This window comes from Epinephelus moara, chromosome 24, assembly GCF_006386435.1.
Source record: "Epinephelus moara isolate mb chromosome 24, YSFRI_EMoa_1.0, whole genome shotgun sequence".
Lineage (NCBI taxonomy): Eukaryota > Metazoa > Chordata > Actinopteri > Perciformes > Serranidae > Epinephelus > Epinephelus moara.
This window is the reverse complement of record NC_065529.1, coordinates 15,981,446-16,003,525: the sequence shown is the minus strand read 5'-3', so window position 1 is coordinate 16,003,525 and position 22,080 is coordinate 15,981,446. Positions and strand designations below refer to the sequence as shown.

The following is a 22,080-nucleotide window of genomic DNA, read 5'->3' as shown; positions in this document are numbered from 1 at the left end:
TACTCAAGTCAGATTTGGTATGCAGCACTTTTACTTGTGACTGAGTTTTTGTTCTTTGTTGTGATATTCCTGGGTACTTTGTCCACAACTGGACAAACATATCGAACAGACATGCAAGCATCGCACGTCTCATCCTCATCCTCATCCTCATCTTCATTCTCCGCTGTCTTTCTGGGATCTGCCTCCTCAGCTGGGCAGCCTCCTCCTCAGCCTGCATAGCAGTCCTGCTGCAATAACTGCGCCAAGACGCCTTCTCCGATCCGTTATTGATTTTTGATTTCCATCTCGCCAATGCTCACGATCACAATAACCAAAAACTCTCCACAAACTTTTCCCCTCGCACTTGACTTTTGATTATAATCAGAAGCCAGCTGCGGGGAAAAGGTTTTAAAAGACATTTTATGAAAATATTTTGGCTATTTAGCTTGTATGTCAGTTATATATGTTGAAACGTTAAAAACATAGGCTATACATATTAATTTCTTACAGTGTCTATGAAAAGACGCAGGGCTGGGCTGTGTTTATATTGTTTTATTCTAAATACATGTAAACAACACAGTACAACAGCCAAGGCAAGCGGAGGTGGTGACATCATCAAGTTCGCTGCTGTTCCAAAAGCAGAAATGACTGTACTCCCGTCCTCCCGTTCTTGTGAAGTCCGGACTCTCGCGTGGACTTGCCAAGTCCGAACTTGCCAAGTCCACAAGTCCGAACTGCCGAACTTGAGTATTGAGAAACGGCTAATGGCTGAATTTTCATTTTTGGGTGCACTATCCCTTTAAAGAGACATAGCCTATCTGCATTAATATTTTTGCATTGTTTGCTCACGTGCACTTCACCAACAAAAGCAAAAACAGAAAACTATGTGTCTGCATAAGATGACAAATGGAGTTTGTGTCAAAATAACTTGTTGTTAGATAGTCTGAAGATAGAAGCTTGAATTTCACATTTGCATTTGAACGCAGCACGGTTCCATTTCCTGTTGGCCTTTCCTTGTGTATAACACTCACCGTGCTCTGTGCCGTGACGCGCCTGGCTACACCTTCTGTCTGTCGGCCTAGATGTGAGGAGATCGTCCGCCCTTCCTTCCAGAGGAAACTCGCACTGACGTAAAGAAACCAGAGCAGGCAGAGCTCAGTGTTAATTAGGCGCTTTAATGCCACTGTTTTACTGAAACTACGTCCTCCCGCATTCCCGTCACTACATTATCCGCGTTTGGTGACTGCAGGGCGGACAGGAAAAAACACAGCTACCGACAGAGCTACTGACGAGAGGTAAAACCAGCGGTGTGTAACCTGGGTTTTGGTAAGGTTTCAGTCATTTTACAGAGCTGTTCTGTCTTTGGGCGTTTGAAATTCCTTTGCTATATTACCTAACCTCATAAATGCTAAGCTAAAGCCTAACAAACCTGTTCACTGGGATGTCAGGAGCTGTGGCGTTAATATAGTTAGCTGAAGGAAAGTTGGGTGCAGTTACAAGTCAAAACAACTCAATTGACATTATTAATTTTTTATGGAGAGCTTTTTTTTCATCACCAAAGGACATGTAGCTGCTGTAATATTTCTGACATTACTAATAGCACGCAACAGTGGCCATTTAATACACACCCTGTTGTGCTTTTTGGTATTTTTGCTCCCAGTATTTTACTGTGAAATGCTGCAAGCAGCTTTATACGCTTTCTGAATAATTAATAAAATATATAGATATGAATGTGTATGCGGTCATGAGAATGATGTGTTGAGCTTATGCAAGTGTGTTGGTGCATGTGGAAACATTTATATGCTGCTAACTGGATTGCTCCAACAAAGTTACATTGTTTAACACAATGTCAATACAGGATCTATCTATCTATCTATCTATCTATCTATCTATCTGTATCTGAATCTGCTGGGCAAAGGAGATACTGTGTTAGTTCACACACAAAGACCTGAACCCACTTCCCTCCCTCACACACTTGTCTTTTTTCAGAATTGCCCTGTTTTCATTTGGAGGCTATATTTAGCTCGGTATGTTCAAGTGTGACCTTCCTCGTCTCTTTTTCTCTCGTTCTCTCTCACACGCACAGTTTCGTTGACGAAAACCTCCCTTTTTTTCCTCTTTCTGTTCAGGCATGGCTGATCTGCTGAGGCTGCTGCTCCGGGTGGCTGAGAAGGCAGCTAACGTGGCTCGGGTCTGCAGGCAGGAGGCTCCCCTCTTCCAGCTCCTTGTTCAAGAGAAGACCGGAGATGACAAGAACAAGAAGTTTGTCCAGGACTTCAAGACGCTTGCTGACGTGGTGATCCAGGAGATGATCAGGCATGATGTTGGTGCAAAGGTAGGAGAAATCTGAGGACTGAGGTATGGACTGTCTGAATCAACTGGAGTCGGGCTGTAATAATGTCCTGTCTGCTTTTTTGGTCAGTTCCCTGAGATGGCTGGCTTCATTAATGGAGAGGAGTCCAACAAGTTTGAAAATGGGCTTGGTAATGACTTGATAACGCACTTAACACACTACATGTTCATGGTTGAGAATCACTTAAAAGTTGAAGCAGAATTACGTTTGTCCAAATCTAATCTGTCCAAACACTGTGGTGTTTAGGTTAGGATTATAGTCAAGAAAAATCTCCAGTCTGATTATTCTAGGCGTACACTAAGTCCATATCCTGAAGCATGTGTTTGGGGTCAGTTAGGGTCATGCATGGGAACATTATTAATCTAGTGCTGAATTCCTCTGCTTCTGCAACAGTTTCCTGCAAAGGCTGACATTCAGATTTGCATCTTAAGCAGTTTAGCAACTTTAATTTGTCCTTCGAGTACTATTGGGAATGTAAAATAGGAGTTTTGCAGTGTTGAAGGTGTAGGGCAACAATACTGGATTATCAAGTGGGCAAAGTGGGCACCTTCCCTGGTCCCAGATGTCCCACAGTGGCCCCAAAGTCCCGGGTTACCTGCATGTCATTTTATTTTGATTGGTTGCACATGTATTTGAAATTGCATCATGAAAGTACTGTGTCAACAAAGGCAGGTCCTGTGATATTACTCACTCCTGTGATGTGCCCAACCTCAAAATATCTTCTTCTTGAATTAGTTGATATTCAGGTTACGACTAAGGATTAATTGTATAATTATTAAACATTATAAAATAGTGAAAAACACAGTTTTCCACACTAACAGTTTCTAAAAGACCAAACTTGCATCTTCACATGTTTTGTTTTGGTCAGCCAGCAGTCCAAACCCCAAAGATGTTCAGTTTACTGTCACAGAAGACAAAAACAGTTCAGCTGTTCCTTTCATTTGAGAAACTGAATGTTTGTCAATTTTGTGTAATAAATGACTGACTGTATCTATGACAACATACACGGTGATTATGATGTGCAACAGGGCTGTGTAATGAATGGACCAGCCAACACCAATATGACTGTGTATACAGCAATTCAGCAAAACAGCATTCATAGTGGTTATGACACAAAAAAGAGGAGAGTGTGTGCCAAAGGGTCAGCTGCCGTCATTGTGACTGCGCATACAGCGATAATGACATACAAAAGGACCAAAAGGGGCAGCTACAGTTGCTATGACAGCATACATAATGATTATGACATGTTAAAGGTTCAGCTGCTGTTGTTATGACGCTGTACTCAACGATTATGGTGTACAAAGGGCTTTGCGTGAAATGATTATGACATACAAAACAGTCATATACGTGCAAATGGACCAGCCGCCATCATTATGACGGCATACAACAATTATGGCATAAAACAGGCCCGATAGAGAAACAAGTCATTTCACGGGGGTAAGGACGTTCAATAAAATGTATCCACTGATTGACAGACTTCTCTTTGCCAAAGTAAGTCTATGGGGAAAAGTATTTTGGGTCCCATAGCATCACATGACAGACCTGGACGTTTTAATTCTACATTTGGCCACTTAGTAAAACTGGCTTTAAAGCCCAGCGCTGTTTCTGGGGGCTTTAGTGGTATGTGAAACAGGACAACCTAAGGCATCCATCGATACCAATCATGTTGGCATAGCTTGTTGGAAAGGCAGCTAAATAATGCTCCAAAGTTAGGCTTAATTTGGGTGAGGGAACAAATCAGATCAGTTAAAAACAAGTGGCATGGTGAATTTCAAAGGGGTCCCTTAACCTCTGATAAACTGAGCGAAGACAACCTGATAATGACAAACAACATCTGTGGAGACTGTTGTAGGCTGCAGGAATATTGAAACTTTACTCTGTTAAAATGTGATAAAAGATGAAGAAGTGCTGTATGATAATAATAATAATAATAATAATAATCACTCAACCTTCATATGGGTAGACTAAATACTAGCAGGACTAAAAATACACTTGACCTAATAATCCCAACTTGAACGTCACAGTGACTGAAACATCTTTCAACTAAAATAATCAGAACATAAAGCTAACACATCAGTGTATCACTGTCCAAATATTTAAGCTCGCTGCATGTTGCACTGTGTAAATATTTAAAGTTATTAGTTGTTAAGTAATCAAATGAAACCCCGCTGACTCTGTTTCACCAGGAGAGAGTGTGATAGTCACAGTGTGCGGTACGGAGGAGGAAACCGCGGCGCTGCTGGCCACGGTGCTGGACGGTGACCACACAGCAGCGTCTCTGCTGGCTCGAGCCATCCACCAGGATCCAGTGACCATCGATGCCAGCACAGACGGTCTGACGGTGCCACTCAGCCCCTCTGAGCTCGGCATCTGGATCGACCCTATAGGTGAAATGCTTACTGTTTTCCTGTTTGACGCACTGAAATAATCCAGAAAACAATGCAGAGGGTTGAGCCTCGGTGAGAACTGTCTGTCTCATGTTTGTCATTAAGATGCTACCAGCCAGTACATAGAGGGCAAAGAGGAGGTGCTGGAGGAGGGCCACCTGTCTCCTTCAGGTCTGCACTGTGCTTTGGTCCTCATCGGGGTTTATCTACGGAGCACAGGCGAGCCCGTCATGGGCGTCATCAACCAGCCGTTCAACTATAAAGATCCAGCAGGTGGAGGGTAAGTTAAAAAAAAACTGCTATATGTTCTCTTCTATAACGTTTATTTCTGAGGTCACAGTTAGTGATGGTGTTGTACTGTCCTCCCTGTTTTCATACACGAGGGGGCAGAATGTTAAAAAACATCTCTCAATATAAGATGAGAGACTTAATTGTCATCCATCTATGTACAGTTTATTAAGTACACAGAGGAACAAAACTGTGTTTCTATCATCCCGGTACAAAACAAAAGAATGAACAAATGAGTGTAAGGTGCAAACAACAAGGTACAAACATATATCACAATAACAAACGTGTGGTGCAATAATAGAAAAATATAAATGCATATAGTGTAAAAGCAAAAACAGGGAGTGAAACAAATGCTAAGTGCTCTAAACAACAGTAAAAGCGTTTCCCTGAGGATATTTATGTAGTAACGTGACGTGTGTGTTATAGGCAGGATGAAAGTGACTTCATGACTGTGGACTTGTATTGGATTGCATTAGACTGTACAAGTATACCTAATAAAGTGGCCACTGAGTGTCTTTCCTCCACAATTCTTAACTTGTTGATAGATATTTTCAATATAGTGTTTTCTTTCTCAGTCATTGGTGCATCTGCACTGTTTGTACCTTTCACTGTCTTTGTCTTTATCTCTGTTTCTCTTTCTCTGTGCGTCACAAGGCCAGAACTCACACTGTGAGTTTTATCCAGTTTGAGCCTGACCAGATTCTCTACGTGACAGATCAATCAGAAAACTGAGAGGAGTGTTTAGATGATGAGGTGACGCACCACCTGATAAAACTCCTGAACCTTGTGAATAACTACGTAACCAAGATGTTATAACATTTATTGTAGGGCCATCTGTTAACCTGAAGGAATACTTCACCTCTCAAATGAACATTTGTATATCAGTTGCTCAGCACTTGTTACTTTTACTTTGTGAAGAAGACTTTGTTTTTCTGGCATATGTCCACATTGAACGAAGAATCCAAAAATGGAGAAAATTCTGCTATGTTTAACTTCATACTCTTTGCTCCGGTCACTGCAGCCTCAACGTCACCATCAAACATGCGCTCTCGCCCTCCCTCATGGCCACACACTTGCTACGCACACAATCTGGCACCAAAATCTGTGTCATGATTTAGTCCGGAGGGTAATTGATGTACAAATAGGCATTTAGCGGGTGAAGTATTCCTTTAAAGCAGATGAAATAAATATTTTTATCATAACAGTGTATAAAATAATAGTGTGATCACCTGAGTCTGCAGCTCCCCTTGGCTTCACTGAGCCATTGTTAAGTCATCCGGTCTGTAACTTTATTGTTATGGTTCACTCTCACCTCTCTCACTGCATCATTTTCGGATGCAGCAGGCGGCAGTTTTCAGAGAAAAACCTGCTCGTCACCAAATAGCAGACACAGAGCAACTGCCATTTAGGAAAGTAAAGTACAGTATTCTCAACCTACCAATAATCATTTGTGTTCACAGCTGGAGGGGGAAGCATTTCTGGGGGGTGTCCTGCGGCAGCATCAATGTCTGCTCTGTGTCTCGGCCTAAAGAAGGACCAGGAGGGGGGCTGTCTGTGGTACTGAGCTCCAGTGAGAAGCAGGTGGTAAAGGAAGCCCTGAGCTCGCTGTGCGGCCCTGACAAGCTGATGTACGCCTCTGGAGCCGGCTACAAGATCCTGTGTGTCATTCAGGGCCTAGCTGATGCTTACGTCCTCTCAGAGGGAAGCACCTTCAAGTGGGACTCCTGCGCTCCTCACGCCCTGCTCCGAGCCCTCGGAGGCGGGGTGGTGGACCTTAAAAAGTGTCTACAGAACAGCTCTGCACCACAGGATCACCAGGCAGAACTGACCTACCACCAGTCTTACACTGAGTGTAAAGGAGCTGACCGTTGGGCCAACCACGGCGGCTTGGTGGCTTATCGAGACTGTTCTCAGCTCTGCAACATCATGGGAACTCTGAAAGGCAAGCTGTAGTTGAAAGAGCAGTGAATGTCAATCAGCACGACCTGACACAGTTATTGTTGCTATATGATCATATTCATGTTTTCTATATTAGTAGACAGAGAGGGTTGGGGGTACAGAGTGAAATATGAAGTAATATTTTAAATATAAATGATACTGTCTTTTTTTAACCAGATATATTTGCAAGTGTATATATCACAAGATGAGCATCTGGTCTGGGCCAAATAATGTTTTCACATAGTGTCTTGTCTTTGGTTTTAATTACATACGTCTTACAAACTTCACAAGGCTGTTAGGATTCAAGTTAGAGAGATTTGTTCAGAAGTCGAAATAACATTTTGAGTACAAAAAAAACAGGTGATGCCTATCAATCAGATGCAAAATATAAAGAAGCCTGTTTTGCTCTCAGGTTTATTGTTAAAGGTCCAGTGTGAAGGATTTATGGGGACATAATGGCAGAAATGGAATTTGTTTTGAAATTGTTTTCTTGTGTGTATAATCACCTGAAAATAAGAATCATGTTTTAGTTACCTTGAAATAAGCCATTTATATCTACATAGGGAGCAGGTCCATCATCCAATAGGATGATTTGAGAGGCGGGCCTTTTGTGGTGGTCACGATAACAAGTTTGCAATTGGTAAACAATGGAGGAGAAACTGGTGGTAGCAGTTGCGAAAAACCCAGAGCTATATGGCTCGACGATAGACAGCAGGTTGTCAAACTGCCGCTGAGTCATCCTAACATATGCCTGGAAACATCCATCATCGAGGCGAAGCTCCTGGACCACACAGGTCTCCGTTTCCCTGTGCCCAACAAACTACTTACTCATAGCCTCTCATCCTCAACCAGAGCTACAGCAAGGACCCTCTGCCTGTCCATTCCAATAACTAGCTACTGATTACTATGAAATAAATAAAATGAATGAATTCATCGTAGATTGATTACACAGAAAGGTTAGGATGAGGTGATGGCATGGTTGCCTGGCAACAATAAAAAGCCGCAGCAAGGGTTTTTGTTTTTTTACTAGTGGCATGCAATTTTGTAAAAAAAAAAAAAAAAAAAAAAAAAAGGCAGTGTGGTGCATCTCATATTTCTCAATCTGCAGAAGGCTTTCTGTGTGATCAGGGCATTATTGAAAGTTTCTACCAGTTTAAATCGTGAGCACACATTAAGTTATCAGAGAAAACGGGTGAGCACATATTTGCAGGTGCTGGGCAAGTTGACTGTCTGTAATGTACCAAACAGCATCAGGGATACACCGATTTGTAATATGAAACCGGTTTATTCAGTGTTTTTACTGGCTTTAATCACCTGGTCCATTTGTTTTGTAGAGGAAGAGACCTCTGCAAATAATTCAGCTTCTGGTAAAACCTCCTTTTAACTAGTAGAAGTGCTTGATGCCACTAAATCCCCCTAAATTTTACACACTGGACTTTAAATATATCATGAAAGCCTTGTGTCTTTGTGCATTAAAAAACACACAGGAAATCAAACATACAGTTGTTGTTCCCAGAAAAAAAGTCAAAGAACTGATGTTTGAGGAAGAGGAGGTCAAAGGGTGGAGTGACAGAAAAAGTCTGGGAACCACTGATCTGCATCCTACCAGATGAGTGGGATTTGTCACGGAGGAGAGTGCAACAGACAGCAGAAAGTTCAGACAATCACAATCATGTTTCTCAGTCTTACTGTTGAGAAGCTTCCTCCTTGCAGCTCCAACAAAGTCAACATTATTTGTGAATTTTGTTTGGCTCAGACCTGATGAGCATTTATTAAACACAGCTAAGCTTTGTAAGAGTTTGTCTACATGAAGAAAGTATCATGTTAGTTAAAAGAAGGAACAGTGCTCACTGCTGGACAGCTGAGGAACGCTTCACTGCCAGAGGAAAGGTAATGTGTCACCATGATGCTGCTCCTGACTGATCCCAAGGATTTCTCTTGGATTTAAGGGAGACTAAATTACAGTTATGAAAAGTGATACTACATTTTTTTCCCAGCCTGTCTAACCTGAATAAGGTTACAATAATTCAAGTGAGTGAATGAGACTCAAATCAAGCTGCAAGAATCTGCACCTCTCTGAAACAGCTCCTTTTAAGGAGCAAAAGTAGATGTACCTTGCCCTCTTTCCATGGCCATAGCACCATTAGATAATAAGGTCAGAGAATGGAAAAGCCATGTGAGGTAAAATGGTGTCACAGAGCTCTTTTCAGTGAGGGTGCACAGTAAAATGAAATATTCAAGGATGGGACCTATGCAGGCAAACAGGCTGCTCTAAAGGACCGAAAACAGATTCTTATCAAGATGTTTGTAATGATGACATGTGTAACCTGACTTTTATCATGTATGTTTTAAATGGTATAACTTTGATATGCACTGCCAAAATAAATGAGGCATCATTTACGTACCTAACGAGCATAAAACAGAACAACAATGTGCATATAGGAAATCATCTTTATTCTGAAAACCAGAGAAAGCGGGGGAAAGAAACCCAACAGTGATATTTTAAAACTCTTTGCCAGCCAGGGAACTCGCCTTACAATTCCCTACAAAAAAACCCTGATGATTGTCAGATATTTTTTGCAATACTTCTGCATATTCTGTTAAAAACTTGGAAAAGGAAGAAAAAAAAATCTGAATTGTTGGCTCTTTCATTGACCTCTTGGACTTCGACCTGCTACCTTTAAACATACAGGACTGTACATTCTCAAGTCAAGGTGGACGTGTGGATAACAACGCACTGTGCTCAACGTGGTTTCAGCTGTGGATCCAGTTTCCCAGATAAAGACAGATTATTTGACAATCGATTATGATCTAAAAATCTGAAAATGTGGATATGAACACACATAATCGAGGTCTAAATGAGTATGCAAGATGAAAAATTGCATGTTGTCGGAAAAAAATTCTGGAGCAATTTAACAAAATTTGTGAATGAAATATTTTAAAATTTATTTTGGTTGATTTCTTTCTGATTATCACAGTAACAGAATGAATGTTACGATAGCATTACGCATTTATTTGAGAAAAAAGAAAAATCTGTTTTTCTGAATCAAGGAGATCAATGTGTCAAAAATTAGAAAATTTTTCATGGGGAGGAAAATTCTTTTCAGAAATGTTCATCTTTCTGAATTAACAAAAAACAGCAGATTTTTTAAAGGAAAACCTTTCTTGTAAGTGTCATAATCTGCTCTTGTTTTCTGAATTGACAAGATTATTATGTCAGACTTACTAGAAAAGTTTTTATCGGGGGGAAAAAATATTTGTCATTTTTCTGAATTAATGAGACCATTATCTCAAATCTATAAGTAAAGTTTTAACAGAAAAAAATCTGCTTCTTTTTCTGAATTAATTAGATAATCTTTTTATGTCAGAAAAACAAAAACTTCTTATGAAGATTCTCATTCATTTAGAAAAACAAGGCAAATGTATTTTTTCCCGTGAAATTTTGCTCAGAATTCTGAGATAATAATTCAGAAAAATAGAGATTTTATTTTTCAGGTGACTGCATCACGCTTCTGTAAAATTTAACCCTGCCCAACTGAAAAAATAATTTAAGCCCTCGTAGATCTGGTTTAGCTGTAACCTTCCTTTATGCTATCAAATTGCTTTCACCATAATCACACAACTCAAGGACTATTTTTACATTTTAAGTTGGATTTCATTTAAAAGAGCTGTTTTAATTGATGACAACTGAATCCATGTCTGAGAAACTGGTCAAACGCATACAAAAGACAAACAATTTGACACATGAAAAGAAACATGGCAAACTTAACCTCCTGCTTCAATGAGCTCGAACAACATTGTCAACATCTTTGTCTTCAGGCTACCAGACAAACCCACATTATGAGTTACAATTATGCCAGAAAGTAGTTCTGATGCTGGGTGGTAACCAGAGTGTGATGGGTCGTGCAACTCAAATGTTCTTCAAAAATTTGTCACTCATTTAACATTCAGATTCTACACCAAAAAAAAAAGATCTTAATTTGCAAATGAGCTGTTAGCTTAGCGAGCTACACCTCCTACTCAGCTGCAGCTGGAGGAGTCTGGTTAGGCTAAATCACCGATGACTGTTCCGAATCCCTCTGATGTTATTACAGGGGTGGGTGTGCAAATTAACACAACAACAAACAAAAAAAATATTGAACATGGTACTTTTCATCATCAACTGTCAATATAAAAAAATAGCCTTTATCAAACGCCTTATCACACATTTCACTACATTCTCACAATCTTCACATATCAGGTGTAAACAATAACAGCTCTGTTTTCTTAAATTAATCTGTGAGGGAAATTAAATTATTTCTATGCAAGAACCATATCAAGAAACAAAACCCAATATTTAACCCATTATCATTTTTCTGACCCCATCATGGCGTTTCATACAGGAACAAAAGGAAATCAGTTTTTTAGATTTAGATTGGATTTTCTGACAATCTGCAACCTTGACATTTTGAAAGCTGAACCACATCCAGGTAGCAAAATTAATCAGAGGACAAGATGACACCAGTTTATAGCACAAGACTCCAAAGAGTCAGATTATGGAGCCACTGAGACGACACTGCAGACTGAAACAAGACGATAAAAATAAATAATTTCAAATCTAATAACCTGGAAATCTGATGTAATCTCTTCACACTCAGAGTAGTACAATTATTTTGAAGGTTTATTTTTCTATGGTAGATTTTTTTCTTCACAGACGTGTCCTGAGCTGGGTGACAGTCATGGCAGATCACTGATGTAGATGGCTTAAGATCCCCCGAAACAACATCGCTGGCATAAAATGGCACTTAACAGGAAGTAGAACTATCATGAAAATAGTGTTCATATTTAAACTACTGGAACATTTGTTTTTCCACTTGCCACATGAATAACTATGCAAATCAACTACATGACATTAACATATTGCATATGTTGGAAATGCAGTGTGTTTTTTTTAACTGCTGTCTTATTCAAGAATCACTGTAACGTCAGTGATGATCATATTAAAGTAACAAGGCTGATGAGGAAAAAAATGACAGCATTGTAAGTTTCTGTGCAAGTCAGGCTTGCTTCAGTATTTGTAAACTAGCTCATATTTCTGAAGTCATATTACACGTAAGACTCTGATAGCTGTTAATCATAAGCTTTGTAAATCACTTTTGCTGTTTTCATTTCGTGTGGTTACACAGTGAATCGACGGGGGGTGGTGTAGATCAATTCTGTGTGGTCTTAAAAACATAAATGAGGTCCTGCCGAAGAAAAATATCAACATTTCAAAATGTCAAGGTGTCACTATTAATCTTTCGAGACCTTCTCAAAGCAGCTCAGCTGCTATTCAGTATTATAGAAACACAACTGAGCTCACTCCTGCTGTTAGATTTGAACCTGCGGTGTAATTATAACGTCAATCTGGAGCTGAGACAATAAACAGCAGGCAGAGTAAGTGTGTTTGAATCAGTATATCTCAAAACAAAAATGGCTCTTTAATCATTTTCCCTACTCAGGTCCAGATCTTCACTTTCACCTCTCAGGCTCAGTTAATAAATGCAGGATGTGATTCTCTGGTAGCTGCCACACAAATGTCAGCATCAGTTTTTGCATGAATACATCTGAACAAATTGCCATATATTCATACAACTTAGGAAGGATTTACTTGAACTTCTAGAGACATTTGTTATTTCACAGCTCTAGAAAGATTCAGGTAATATTAAATTTTGCATACTGCCAGTCGAAAAGACTATTTTCCTGTTTATAATAACAAATAAGTAGGAAAAATAACAAATGCTAGTCACCTCCATGGATCCCAAATGCTAGAGGTTGACTGCGTGGAACTTTCACTAAGGTTTGTGTACTGAAATCTTGCTTGCTGTGGGCTCACTACCAGAGATTCACACCCTACCCTCTGATGATACTGTAAAATCTCTCGGGCCATCTCACCCATAAAAATGTGGCTACTGCATAAGTCTTATAAATTTCGTTCATATGTGTTGGGTTTAACTGGTTTCGGTTCATTCTTGAAATATGGTGGGCAAGGTGCAGATCGAACATGAGTAACCACTGACACAGTTCAGCTGCCCAGATAATTATCTTCTTCATGTTAATTATAGTGATGCATAACTCACACGAACCCTCTCTTCAAGTGTCACTCTGTCTGGAACCAACGTCTCAAACTAACCTTATACAAAACATTAACAACAAAAGTGAGAAAACTGAAGTGTTAAAATGCAGGTGAATAAATCATGCATCGCAGGATTTGGCAGGAGAGGAAAACGTTTCATTACAGCATCCCAATAAGGATTTCAATGCCAAGGCTACAGTCGTCTTAAAGACCAACAAAAAAAAAATAATTAAGGTGAAATGAGAGGTAAAGCACCATCACTGCCACCTCTTCAGCCCTCCTTCAATACTTGTTCTTCATGATCCAGTCTCTCCCTCTCTCTCTCCTCTGGCTGGTCTGATCGCAGCCATACCCACATGAATAATCTCCAGTTCAGATCTTGGCATGCCAACAGGCAGGCGAGAGACAAACATGGCCATTATTTATTGTGTCCCTGTGTTGCTATGTTGATACACTGAGAGGTCGACAAGCTTCACCTCTGGAAGGGTTTGCGCACCTTCTTCCTCCGTCTGGGGGGTTTGCCACTTTCAGCCCACGTCTCGCTGGACTCTGGCCGTTGACCCCCCGGCATGTAGAAACCTGTCTGGCTTGGGGGAGGGGAGAACGGTGGCGCTCCAGCACCAGGTGGGTGATGATGGGGTGGACCTGAGGGGAAGAAGCCCCCGTTGGCAGCCATGTCGTTAGGAGGCCCTCCCTTGAAGATGCGGTTAAAGAAGTCCTGCAGGTCTGCAGGGTTGGTGGGACCTGTGGCGTGCTCTGAGGGCGTCCTGAAAGTGACAGTCAGAAAGATCGGAGATTTTTTACACTGCAGCTTCAAGTGAAATGATGGTCTCTTGTGCTTTTATAGACAGCCATGTGGCAACAGCATGTGAGCAGAATAAATTGTGGCCAATTGTAAATGAGGGAAACAAGAGGAATTGATAATAATCTGAAACAAAGTATATTAAAAAGCCAACAGCACTGGTTTTGTTTTTTGTTTACTATGCATGATCTTACTAGAAAAAAATTGTAATGACATGAAATGTGTAGACTCCGAGACACTGGAAGTGTGTGGTGGTGCACTATTTGCTGCCCTCTGCCTGTATTTTCTTACTGTTGTTACTGTTGCTCCCAGCCAATCACAGCGCGCAGGTGAGGCGGGACTTAATAATTCTCACAGCTAATCACTGCAGGCATTCTTCAATTGAATGTGCCATGATTGGCTCATCATTGCGGCAGCTACAGCTCATACAGTCTGTGGTGTGGTGAAGTTGAGCGTGGTGTTTCTATGGAGCTGGCAGTTTAGCATATCGAGATGCAATCAAATCATTTGGAAGTATGGCTACACTACACACGTGTGGCATCTGATTGTATTTTATGCAACTAAATGCCTTCATTTGCATGATGGGTATGAAATGAATGTCTCTGTTGCTATTAATATCACTTTAAGGTTACTGGTATTGGTATCATAATTTTCTGAACAATACCCAGCTCTAATCTCAGGTTGGCTGTCACTTTTGCTGGCGAGCACTGAAGGAGAGGATGAGGATGAAGAGTGACATGGAGTTAGCCTGTTTTCTTTTGGACAGGTAGGTGCCGGTCATTAGCTTAGTTAGCTTGCTAAAGTATCAGCCTTTCCACTACAATAAATGCAATTTTCCTAAAACAGTAGCTTGCAGTGTACGTGTATGCAGGGCAGGGAAGAGGGGCCAAGTCTGAACGTTGTGTTTACAAACAGGAACTGACAATTCTCCCATAGTAAACCTTTAACATCATTATCACAACAAAACACAAGGGAAGCCCCTCCAGCACCGCACATATTAGAGTCTGGGAAATGTATCTGTCACACAGGAAAGTGCTCTGTCAGCAGAGATACAAGAAAATTACAGAAGATGAACAAAATGATTAAAATTAAGTTATTACATATACATGCTTTAACTTCTTTTTTAGGAAAACACATTTTACAAAAGAGTTGTCTGGTTATCCGTTAACTGTGTCCTAAATTTGTCTCAGTAATAGAAATATCATGTACCATAATACTTCACATTTTCATAAGAGGGCTCTTTTGTCTGCTACTGATATTTGCATTATATGTTTATATATAGGAAAACTATGGCAGATGTTACAGACATATACAACACCCAAAACTATCACAAACTGTGCAAACAGACTGTTTCACTTGAGGGGACGTACCTGTGTCGTGTGGAGTTGCTGTTGTTCTTTGAACCAAAAGAGATGTGATAGGGCACACGGTGTGTGTCAGGAGAGATGCCTATTCTTTGGCAACCAGCCCACTCTGAAACAAGACAGCATCACAACAGGTCACATGTGAGGAAAACATGGATCTCAGAGATACTCTAAAACTCTGTTCTGAATCTTTTCTTGCACCTTGGAATACGAGCACTGAGTGGGAGGATACAGATAATATATGAGCTCATGCAAACTACAGAATATATGACTGTTAAGTTTCTGGTGACGAGAGCAGATGATCTTCACAAAAAGCTGATGTTCACCTGTAATATCATACACCTTGCCATCCATACAGGCAAAGTATGTGATACGTAGGCCCAACATGCTGGACTCAGCCCACAGGTCCCCCTCCTCGGCGCTATGGCAACGATTGCATTCAGCACAGAACCGGGCCTCAGCAGGTTCACGATCCATCTCGAACCGCCTGCACAGACAGACACAGGTCACAAAGGAAACACAACTGTGGTGAAAGTTTACCACATCAGGCGAGACCCAGTTGTGTGTAGAACATGTTTAACTTCAGGAGACATTTGACAGTTAATGATGTGCAGGGTGTGTAACAACGTACTTGTGTTTTCCTTCACACTTTGTGCACATCATGGTGTTCATGGCTTCCTTCAGGTCATCCTGCAGTTTGGTGAGAAACTCATTCATGGACTTTGAGAGCTCTGTCGCTGCCATACGCTTCCTGTGTGAGAACCAAACATACCGGCTGGTGATACATGAACATAACACGTCTAATGCTGTGTTCACACTATGAGCGATGACACTACGAGTGACAAGCAACAGTGTGACCAGCTACTGAAGTGTTGCTCAAACCCTAGTGGTTACGATGTCACAGGCTTGCGTGTGTCTGCTACCTGCCAAAAAGCACCTCGACGAAACAGCATCTTAAGTTTGTATTTGGTCCCAATATAACATCAGATTTCACTATCCTATTTCATCCCTGTGTGCACTGCACGTCATTGTAGCACTTAAAAAAGTTGAGGCCAGCTCAAATTCATGTCACCAGCTTCCACTGTAAATGACTTGTAGCCTGCTGCTGTGTCACTGTACAATTTTACGTTCATTAACCCACATAATTTCATGAGAGAACACTGTACATCTTAAAACAATATGCCTACGATAGCTCCAGTCAGTCTCGATTTGATTTGATTGAAATATCATATCACTATTTTAAATACAGTAAGACTTCAATTAATAGCCCTAGTTATTATTTGCTTAAATCACTGAAATCAACAGGTCTATATTTGGGACAGACTTTTAATGCCTTGTTCAGCAAAGATCAGGAAATAAAATCAAATTGTTTATTTAAACCAGTATGAATATTACTTCTTTAAAAATAAGGCTTCAGATAACATATCAATTATGAATCATTCACTTGATGTGGCTCCGACAGACGGAGCATCAAAGAGAGACAAAGAGTTACGGCACCTGGCATACCGACACAACACGACATTGTCCTGTTGAACTGATTAATTTTTATGAAAAACCCTTTTGATTCTTTTGATCTGAGGACTCTTACTGACTTAAGGAATATGAAAAACTTACAGGTTAAGTGAGGAATGTTCAAGGTAGAGCCAACAACTCGGTTTTATACATCCAGAGAGCTTCTATTAAAAAATGAATTGCTTGGCAACCAGACCAGGCGTCTAATTGAGACAGGCGTTTGTCAAAATGTGTAGCCACACTGGGCTAGTGAAAGGAACTGGGCTTTTAACTTAAGTTTTATGGTATATTGAAACTTAAATTTTGTATAAATATTTAAAGGACAGTGTTCACTGAGAGGCAGGGAATGAGAGAGAAATAATAAGTTAGATTATATTCTACCAAACTGATGACACAACTTAACTGCAGAAAAAATAAACGATTATTGTATCAATGTAACTAATAAAAGATTTTTTTAAAAAGGCTACTAAGTTGTTATGGCTAGGGATACATGATAATATCAGCACATTATCTGTATTGGCCGATATTGGCTTTAAATTGAACAGAATCGGCCGATTTTTCTTATTTTGCACAATGAATAAATATTACGTACATTTGAAAGTACTGTATTTCATGTCTCCATCTGCTGGTGGACCATCACAATAAGAGTATGCATGCAAAATATGATGTTAATTCCACTACAGATGAGACTCTAGATATGACTCTTGACTCTGGATATATCGGTATCAGCTATTGGCCAAATAAGTTTTAATATATCGGCATATCGGATATCGGCAAAAAATCCAGTATCGTGCATCCCTAGTTTTGGCAGATACTTGATTTGTTTTTAGTTGTTTTTTTCCTGTGAAAACCGCTTTTTCTGTGTACTCACAACTCATACTCTCGTCGTGTCTCTGGGTTACTGACGATATCCCAGGCAGCCCTCAGTACTTTGAACGCCTCTCCAGCTCGTGGGTGTTTATTCTTGTCTGGATGGACCTGAAGAAGAAAGTACAGAGGAAAAGGTTGTATGAGTAAAGAAGAAAAATTCTGCCTCAGATGCAATTCGTTAGTCATTAATTCAGGCATCCAACAGCTGTATTTTTACTCAGCCGCAGGCACTTCACACACAAACACACCTGGACAGCCAGCTGTCTGTAGGCCTTCTTCAGTTCAGCCTCAGTGGCGTGCACCTCCACACCAAGCACTGTAAAGGGGTCGAGCTCATCCTCTGGCACCTCAGCCAAGGCCAGCAGTCTCTCCAGCTCCTGGCCTGGCTGGCTCCTCCCTGCTCTGCCGGGTGAGTCAGGGCTGGACGGTGGTACTTGGCCTCGCCTCCTGAACCTGCTTCGGACTCTCTCCAGCAGGGACAGCACCCTTTTCCAAAACCTTGACTCCTGAAAAGCTGTCCAATAGCGTTTTCCCCTCTCTCCGCCAAGGCGAACCAACGCACCCTTTGCCCACTGGGAGCCGAGAATAACAATAGCGCAGAAAAGTCTTAAACAAGATAAGGCAGCTGTCTTTACCCACTTTACCGACCTAACAATTTTATCCACCAGGTCTGCTCCTGTGCATTTTGTCCATTTCAGAATCCGACAAGCGTCAGCCTTCATTCCTGCAATGTCTGTGATCTTTACAAGAAGCTGCTGCCCAAAGTTGTATAGTTTCACCCCTCCAGTCTCCACGCCGACTCCACAATTGTGAGTTAATGTGACAATAATCTCAATCATCATGTGGACGCAGGAGATGCACCAAAAGCTCAGAGACTCTGACAGCATCTCCTTGAAAGCCAAGACAAGCTGGTTGCCCGTTCGCCGGCGGCCTCGGGTCTGTTGATGGTGGTGGTGGTTACGTCTGCGGGTCTGCTTGTGCCGTCCACCACCTGACATAACATTGCCTTTTTGAATGGAGGAAAAAGCACTTTGACCGCTCTGCTCTGAGACTGACCCACCGCTCTTCAATTTGCATCTCCGTCCAGGTCCTACGTTCCTCCACCCAGACTCCCCATTCATGTGCTGCTCCTTTGCAGCTTCATCCTCCTCTTGATTTATAACATGCGAGTTCTCGTGATCTGCAGTGTCATCTTGCTCAAAACCATCTGAAGCCTCCTCAGTATCCTCTTTGGCCTCTGTAGATCCACAATACTCTGCTTCACCAATTCCAGAGTCTTGTGGAGTAGCTGGATTTGGGGTGTCCTGAGATTTGAGATAGGCTGTTCCGTCCTCCTGCCCGCATTCATCATAAGTCTGACTGGCCTCCGACTGAGTAGACTCAGTCACTGAGGTGGGATCACCATCAGGCATCTTCTCATCAGTGTCTGTAATGCCATCCATCTCCTTCTCAGCTGCTTCTCTCTCCATGTTTCTTACAGCTGTTTGATTGAGGCGCTGTGAAACTGGAATCTCATGGAAGATGATATCCTAGATCCATAATCTGTGGCAACATTTTCCCCAGGCTCTCATAAAAAAGTGAGACTGGGGGCTCCTGAGGGTCAGACTCAGGTCCACCATATCAGCAGCCGCTTCCAGGTGTCAAAAGGCTTTTACACACCTCACATCATGCACCAGGTCGTTATCTGAAAAGAAACACAGAGTTCAGTGTAAACCCACATGTTGAATAAGCAGAGTTATAAGAGTAAAAAGCAATCATTTATATTATAATGCAGGTTTTTACACCTTAAATTCGTCAGCCACCAGAGACTTTGCCATACTGTTTAAACTATGGCAGCTATCCCTTTAATCAGACCACTGGTACTGATAATGGACCTCAGCTCTTTGCACCGATGCCAAGACGCATCTATTATTTAGATATTTAGATATAGAACTCAACTCAATTTTCAAGAAAAACCGCTGCATTACACATGAACCAAGCAATATTAAATTACAACATACCACAATAGATGTTATCCATACTGCACTTCCTACAGGGCACCAAAGCTGAAACCATTTCTCTATCAGCTGATTGATTTGGTTAACAGAAAGCTGACTGCAAAGTACAAATTCATCATTTTAATTATTTATCAAACTAAAATGTCAAACACTGACTGATTTCAGCGTTTCAAACATGAGGATTTGATGCTTTTCTCATTGTAAGCTGAATATCTTTGGGCTTGGACTGTTTGTCAGTCAACAAAATAAGCCCCTCTGGACTCTGAACGGTGAAAGGCATTTTCACTATCTTCTAGCATGTTATAGACTACACTGTTGAATTTACAGATTAAACGATCATGAAAATATCAATTAGCTGCAGCCCAGGAATAAACTAACACTATATGTGGGGACAAGTAGATTTTCTTTACCTTACACCAGCTGCTATCAGCTCTATGAAGAGGAGATCATTTGTTTTGCCATCACCACAGAGTTCCTCACAACCGTATTAACCGTATACCTATACACTTTCGGATAAGCTTTAGCTAAATAAATAAACTAAGAACGAATGAGTAATGTCATTTATTAATGATTAACTTACATGTGCTGTAGCTACATGATCTCATCTATCCAGCACAGAAGTGTTACAGACGTGAACATACATAAATGAAGACATCCAGACGTGTTTTGACACGTACATGTGCAATAGTACAACACACACACACATTACATCCAGTTTACTATTATTTGCTTACTTGTTAGCCAGAGAGGAACACGGTGTCTCTATAAACGAGCTACATGCACAAACGTTTGACCTTTGAGATCCAATAAAAAGCGAGAAAACCAGCCATTGCAGAGCAGTAAATCCTGTCTGGTGAACTGGCTGACGGGCTAATTTGATATTAATGCAACACTGATAACATCACCAGATATTTTCAAGGCGGCTAATGTTAGCAGACAGCCAAGCTGTTAGCATGAAGAAGCAGCCAACCAACAGGATGACAGACAGGCGCTACAGGGGCTAAAATTAGCTTGCCTCTGGCTGGCTAACCTGACAACATTTCGACTAAATAAGGTCTCAAACGCAGATTAAACGACAGCACAGCAGCAAACTGTTTACGTCTTTAGCTAGCAGACAGCCAACCGAGCAGCTAACTGTTAGCTAATAACAGTAGCGAGCTGGACTAGCTAATATTAACGTCCCCTTCCTGTGGGGAAGCAAGCTAAGGCATGTTTTGGTCAACGGACGAGCCCAGTAATGAGGCAAATTATTTTGCATTTTGCATTCAAACAAACTAGATGTCATATATACCTCTCGGATAATTGTGTAACCTTGTTTGTTAACAGACAAGCCAAGTGTCCGTGTTGTTTTTTTAGCCACTTCTTCTTCTCCTGCTCATTTCCTACTTTCTCCCAGTTTCTTCTTCCTCCTCCTCCTGCTTCTTCTTCGACGTTTTCTGGGTGTTAGCAAACAACTCAGAAAGGCACTACTGCCACCCACTGATTTATCGGTATGGCTGAGGCATTACAATCTTCATTTTTTTAAAGTAGATTTTCCTTTGCTGAATCCAATATTGTATCATTTATTTTCACTCTACTCATCCTGTTAAATAAGCTTTACAATTTAACACAGCCCTTTACCCGTATAGATAGATAGATAGATAGATAGATAGATAGATAGATAGATAGATAGATAGATAGATAGATAGAAACATTAAAATATTAAATAGATCCATAGGATAACATACCACCAGTATATCCATAAAGCAAATGTGTAATAATTCCTTCTTAGGATGCTTCAGTGAGCATTATACACATTACTAGAAGCATTTGGACAAGCCTATCAATATGGTTTGATCAAGGTCCCTTAGTTCCAGTTAAGGGAAATCTTAATTCTAGAAAATATATTCAAATTACCCTGCATTAGTCTGCCAACCTGTCCAGGATATGCCCCGCCTCTTACGCAGTGTCAGCTGGGATAGGCTTCAGCCACTCCAAGACCCCTAACAAGATAAGCAGTGACAGAAAATGAATAAATGGATATTTAAATTACATTTAAGATGATAGTGTGCTTCCAATCAGTGTGGCAACTGAGGAAGGCCTTTGCTTGTTTTCGCATAATGAACCTTCGTGCAAGGTGTAAAAAATGGTAGATAAATCCTTTGCTCAGTCCTGACTCCAGCTAAGGAGCTTTGCAACAATCAGTCCCTTCTGTTGTCACAACTCCTCTCTGATTACTCTGTATTCATTCAGTCAGTCTGTTCAGTTACATTGCATTGCATACTCTCCCTGCCACTTCCTCCTGTCCTCCACTATCTCCTTTCCCGCCAGTTCTCCCACTTGACCTCCTCCACCCACTCACTCACCTGCTTCCTGTTCCATATCCTGGCAGTTTATATACCGTCCACATTCACCTGCTCTATGTCAGATTGTACTCTGTGTTATCTAAGCATTGCAGCATTACTACCTGTGACCTGATCTTGATCCCGAACCCCGCTTTATTTATCGGACTTTGAT

At 41.0% G+C, this 22,080-nt stretch overlaps 2 protein-coding genes across 5 annotated transcripts; one reads left to right on the top strand and one right to left on the bottom strand.

Annotated features, from left to right (window-relative positions):
- Window positions 1-1,028: 1,028 nt before the first annotated feature.
- inpp1 (inositol polyphosphate-1-phosphatase) lies at window positions 1,029-7,932 on the top strand. 2 transcript variants are annotated; one of them, XM_050037274.1, is made up of 6 exons: window positions 1,029-1,305; window positions 2,109-2,314; window positions 2,402-2,462; window positions 4,519-4,719; window positions 4,825-4,999; window positions 6,468-7,932. In XM_050037274.1, exons 2-6 carry the CDS (start codon window positions 2,111-2,113, stop codon window positions 6,958-6,960), a joined length of 1,134 nt encoding a protein of 377 aa, XP_049893231.1. In that variant the 5' UTR covers window positions 1,029-1,305; window positions 2,109-2,110; the 3' UTR covers window positions 6,961-7,932. The 2 variants fall into 2 exon arrangements, with proteins under 2 accessions (XP_049893231.1, XP_049893232.1); XM_050037275.1 differs by having other exon boundaries at window positions 1,030-1,274.
- A 59-nt stretch (window positions 7,933-7,991) lies between these two features.
- dnajc14 (DnaJ (Hsp40) homolog, subfamily C, member 14) lies at window positions 7,992-21,000 on the bottom strand. 3 transcript variants are annotated; one of them, XM_050037272.1, is made up of 7 exons: window positions 20,876-21,000; window positions 17,836-19,271; window positions 17,589-17,695; window positions 15,837-15,956; window positions 15,532-15,692; window positions 15,212-15,314; window positions 7,992-13,806 (listed from the first exon to the last, which is right to left on the bottom strand). In XM_050037272.1, exons 2-7 carry the CDS (start codon window positions 19,054-19,056, stop codon window positions 13,512-13,514), a joined length of 2,007 nt encoding a protein of 668 aa, XP_049893229.1. In that variant the 5' UTR covers window positions 19,057-19,271; window positions 20,876-21,000; the 3' UTR covers window positions 7,992-13,511. The 3 variants fall into 3 exon arrangements, with proteins under 3 accessions (XP_049893229.1, XP_049893230.1, XP_049893228.1); XM_050037273.1 differs by lacking the exon at window positions 20,876-21,000 and adding an exon at window positions 20,319-20,828; XM_050037271.1 differs by lacking the exon at window positions 20,876-21,000 and adding an exon at window positions 19,995-20,287.
- Window positions 21,001-22,080: the final 1,080 nt, after the last annotated feature.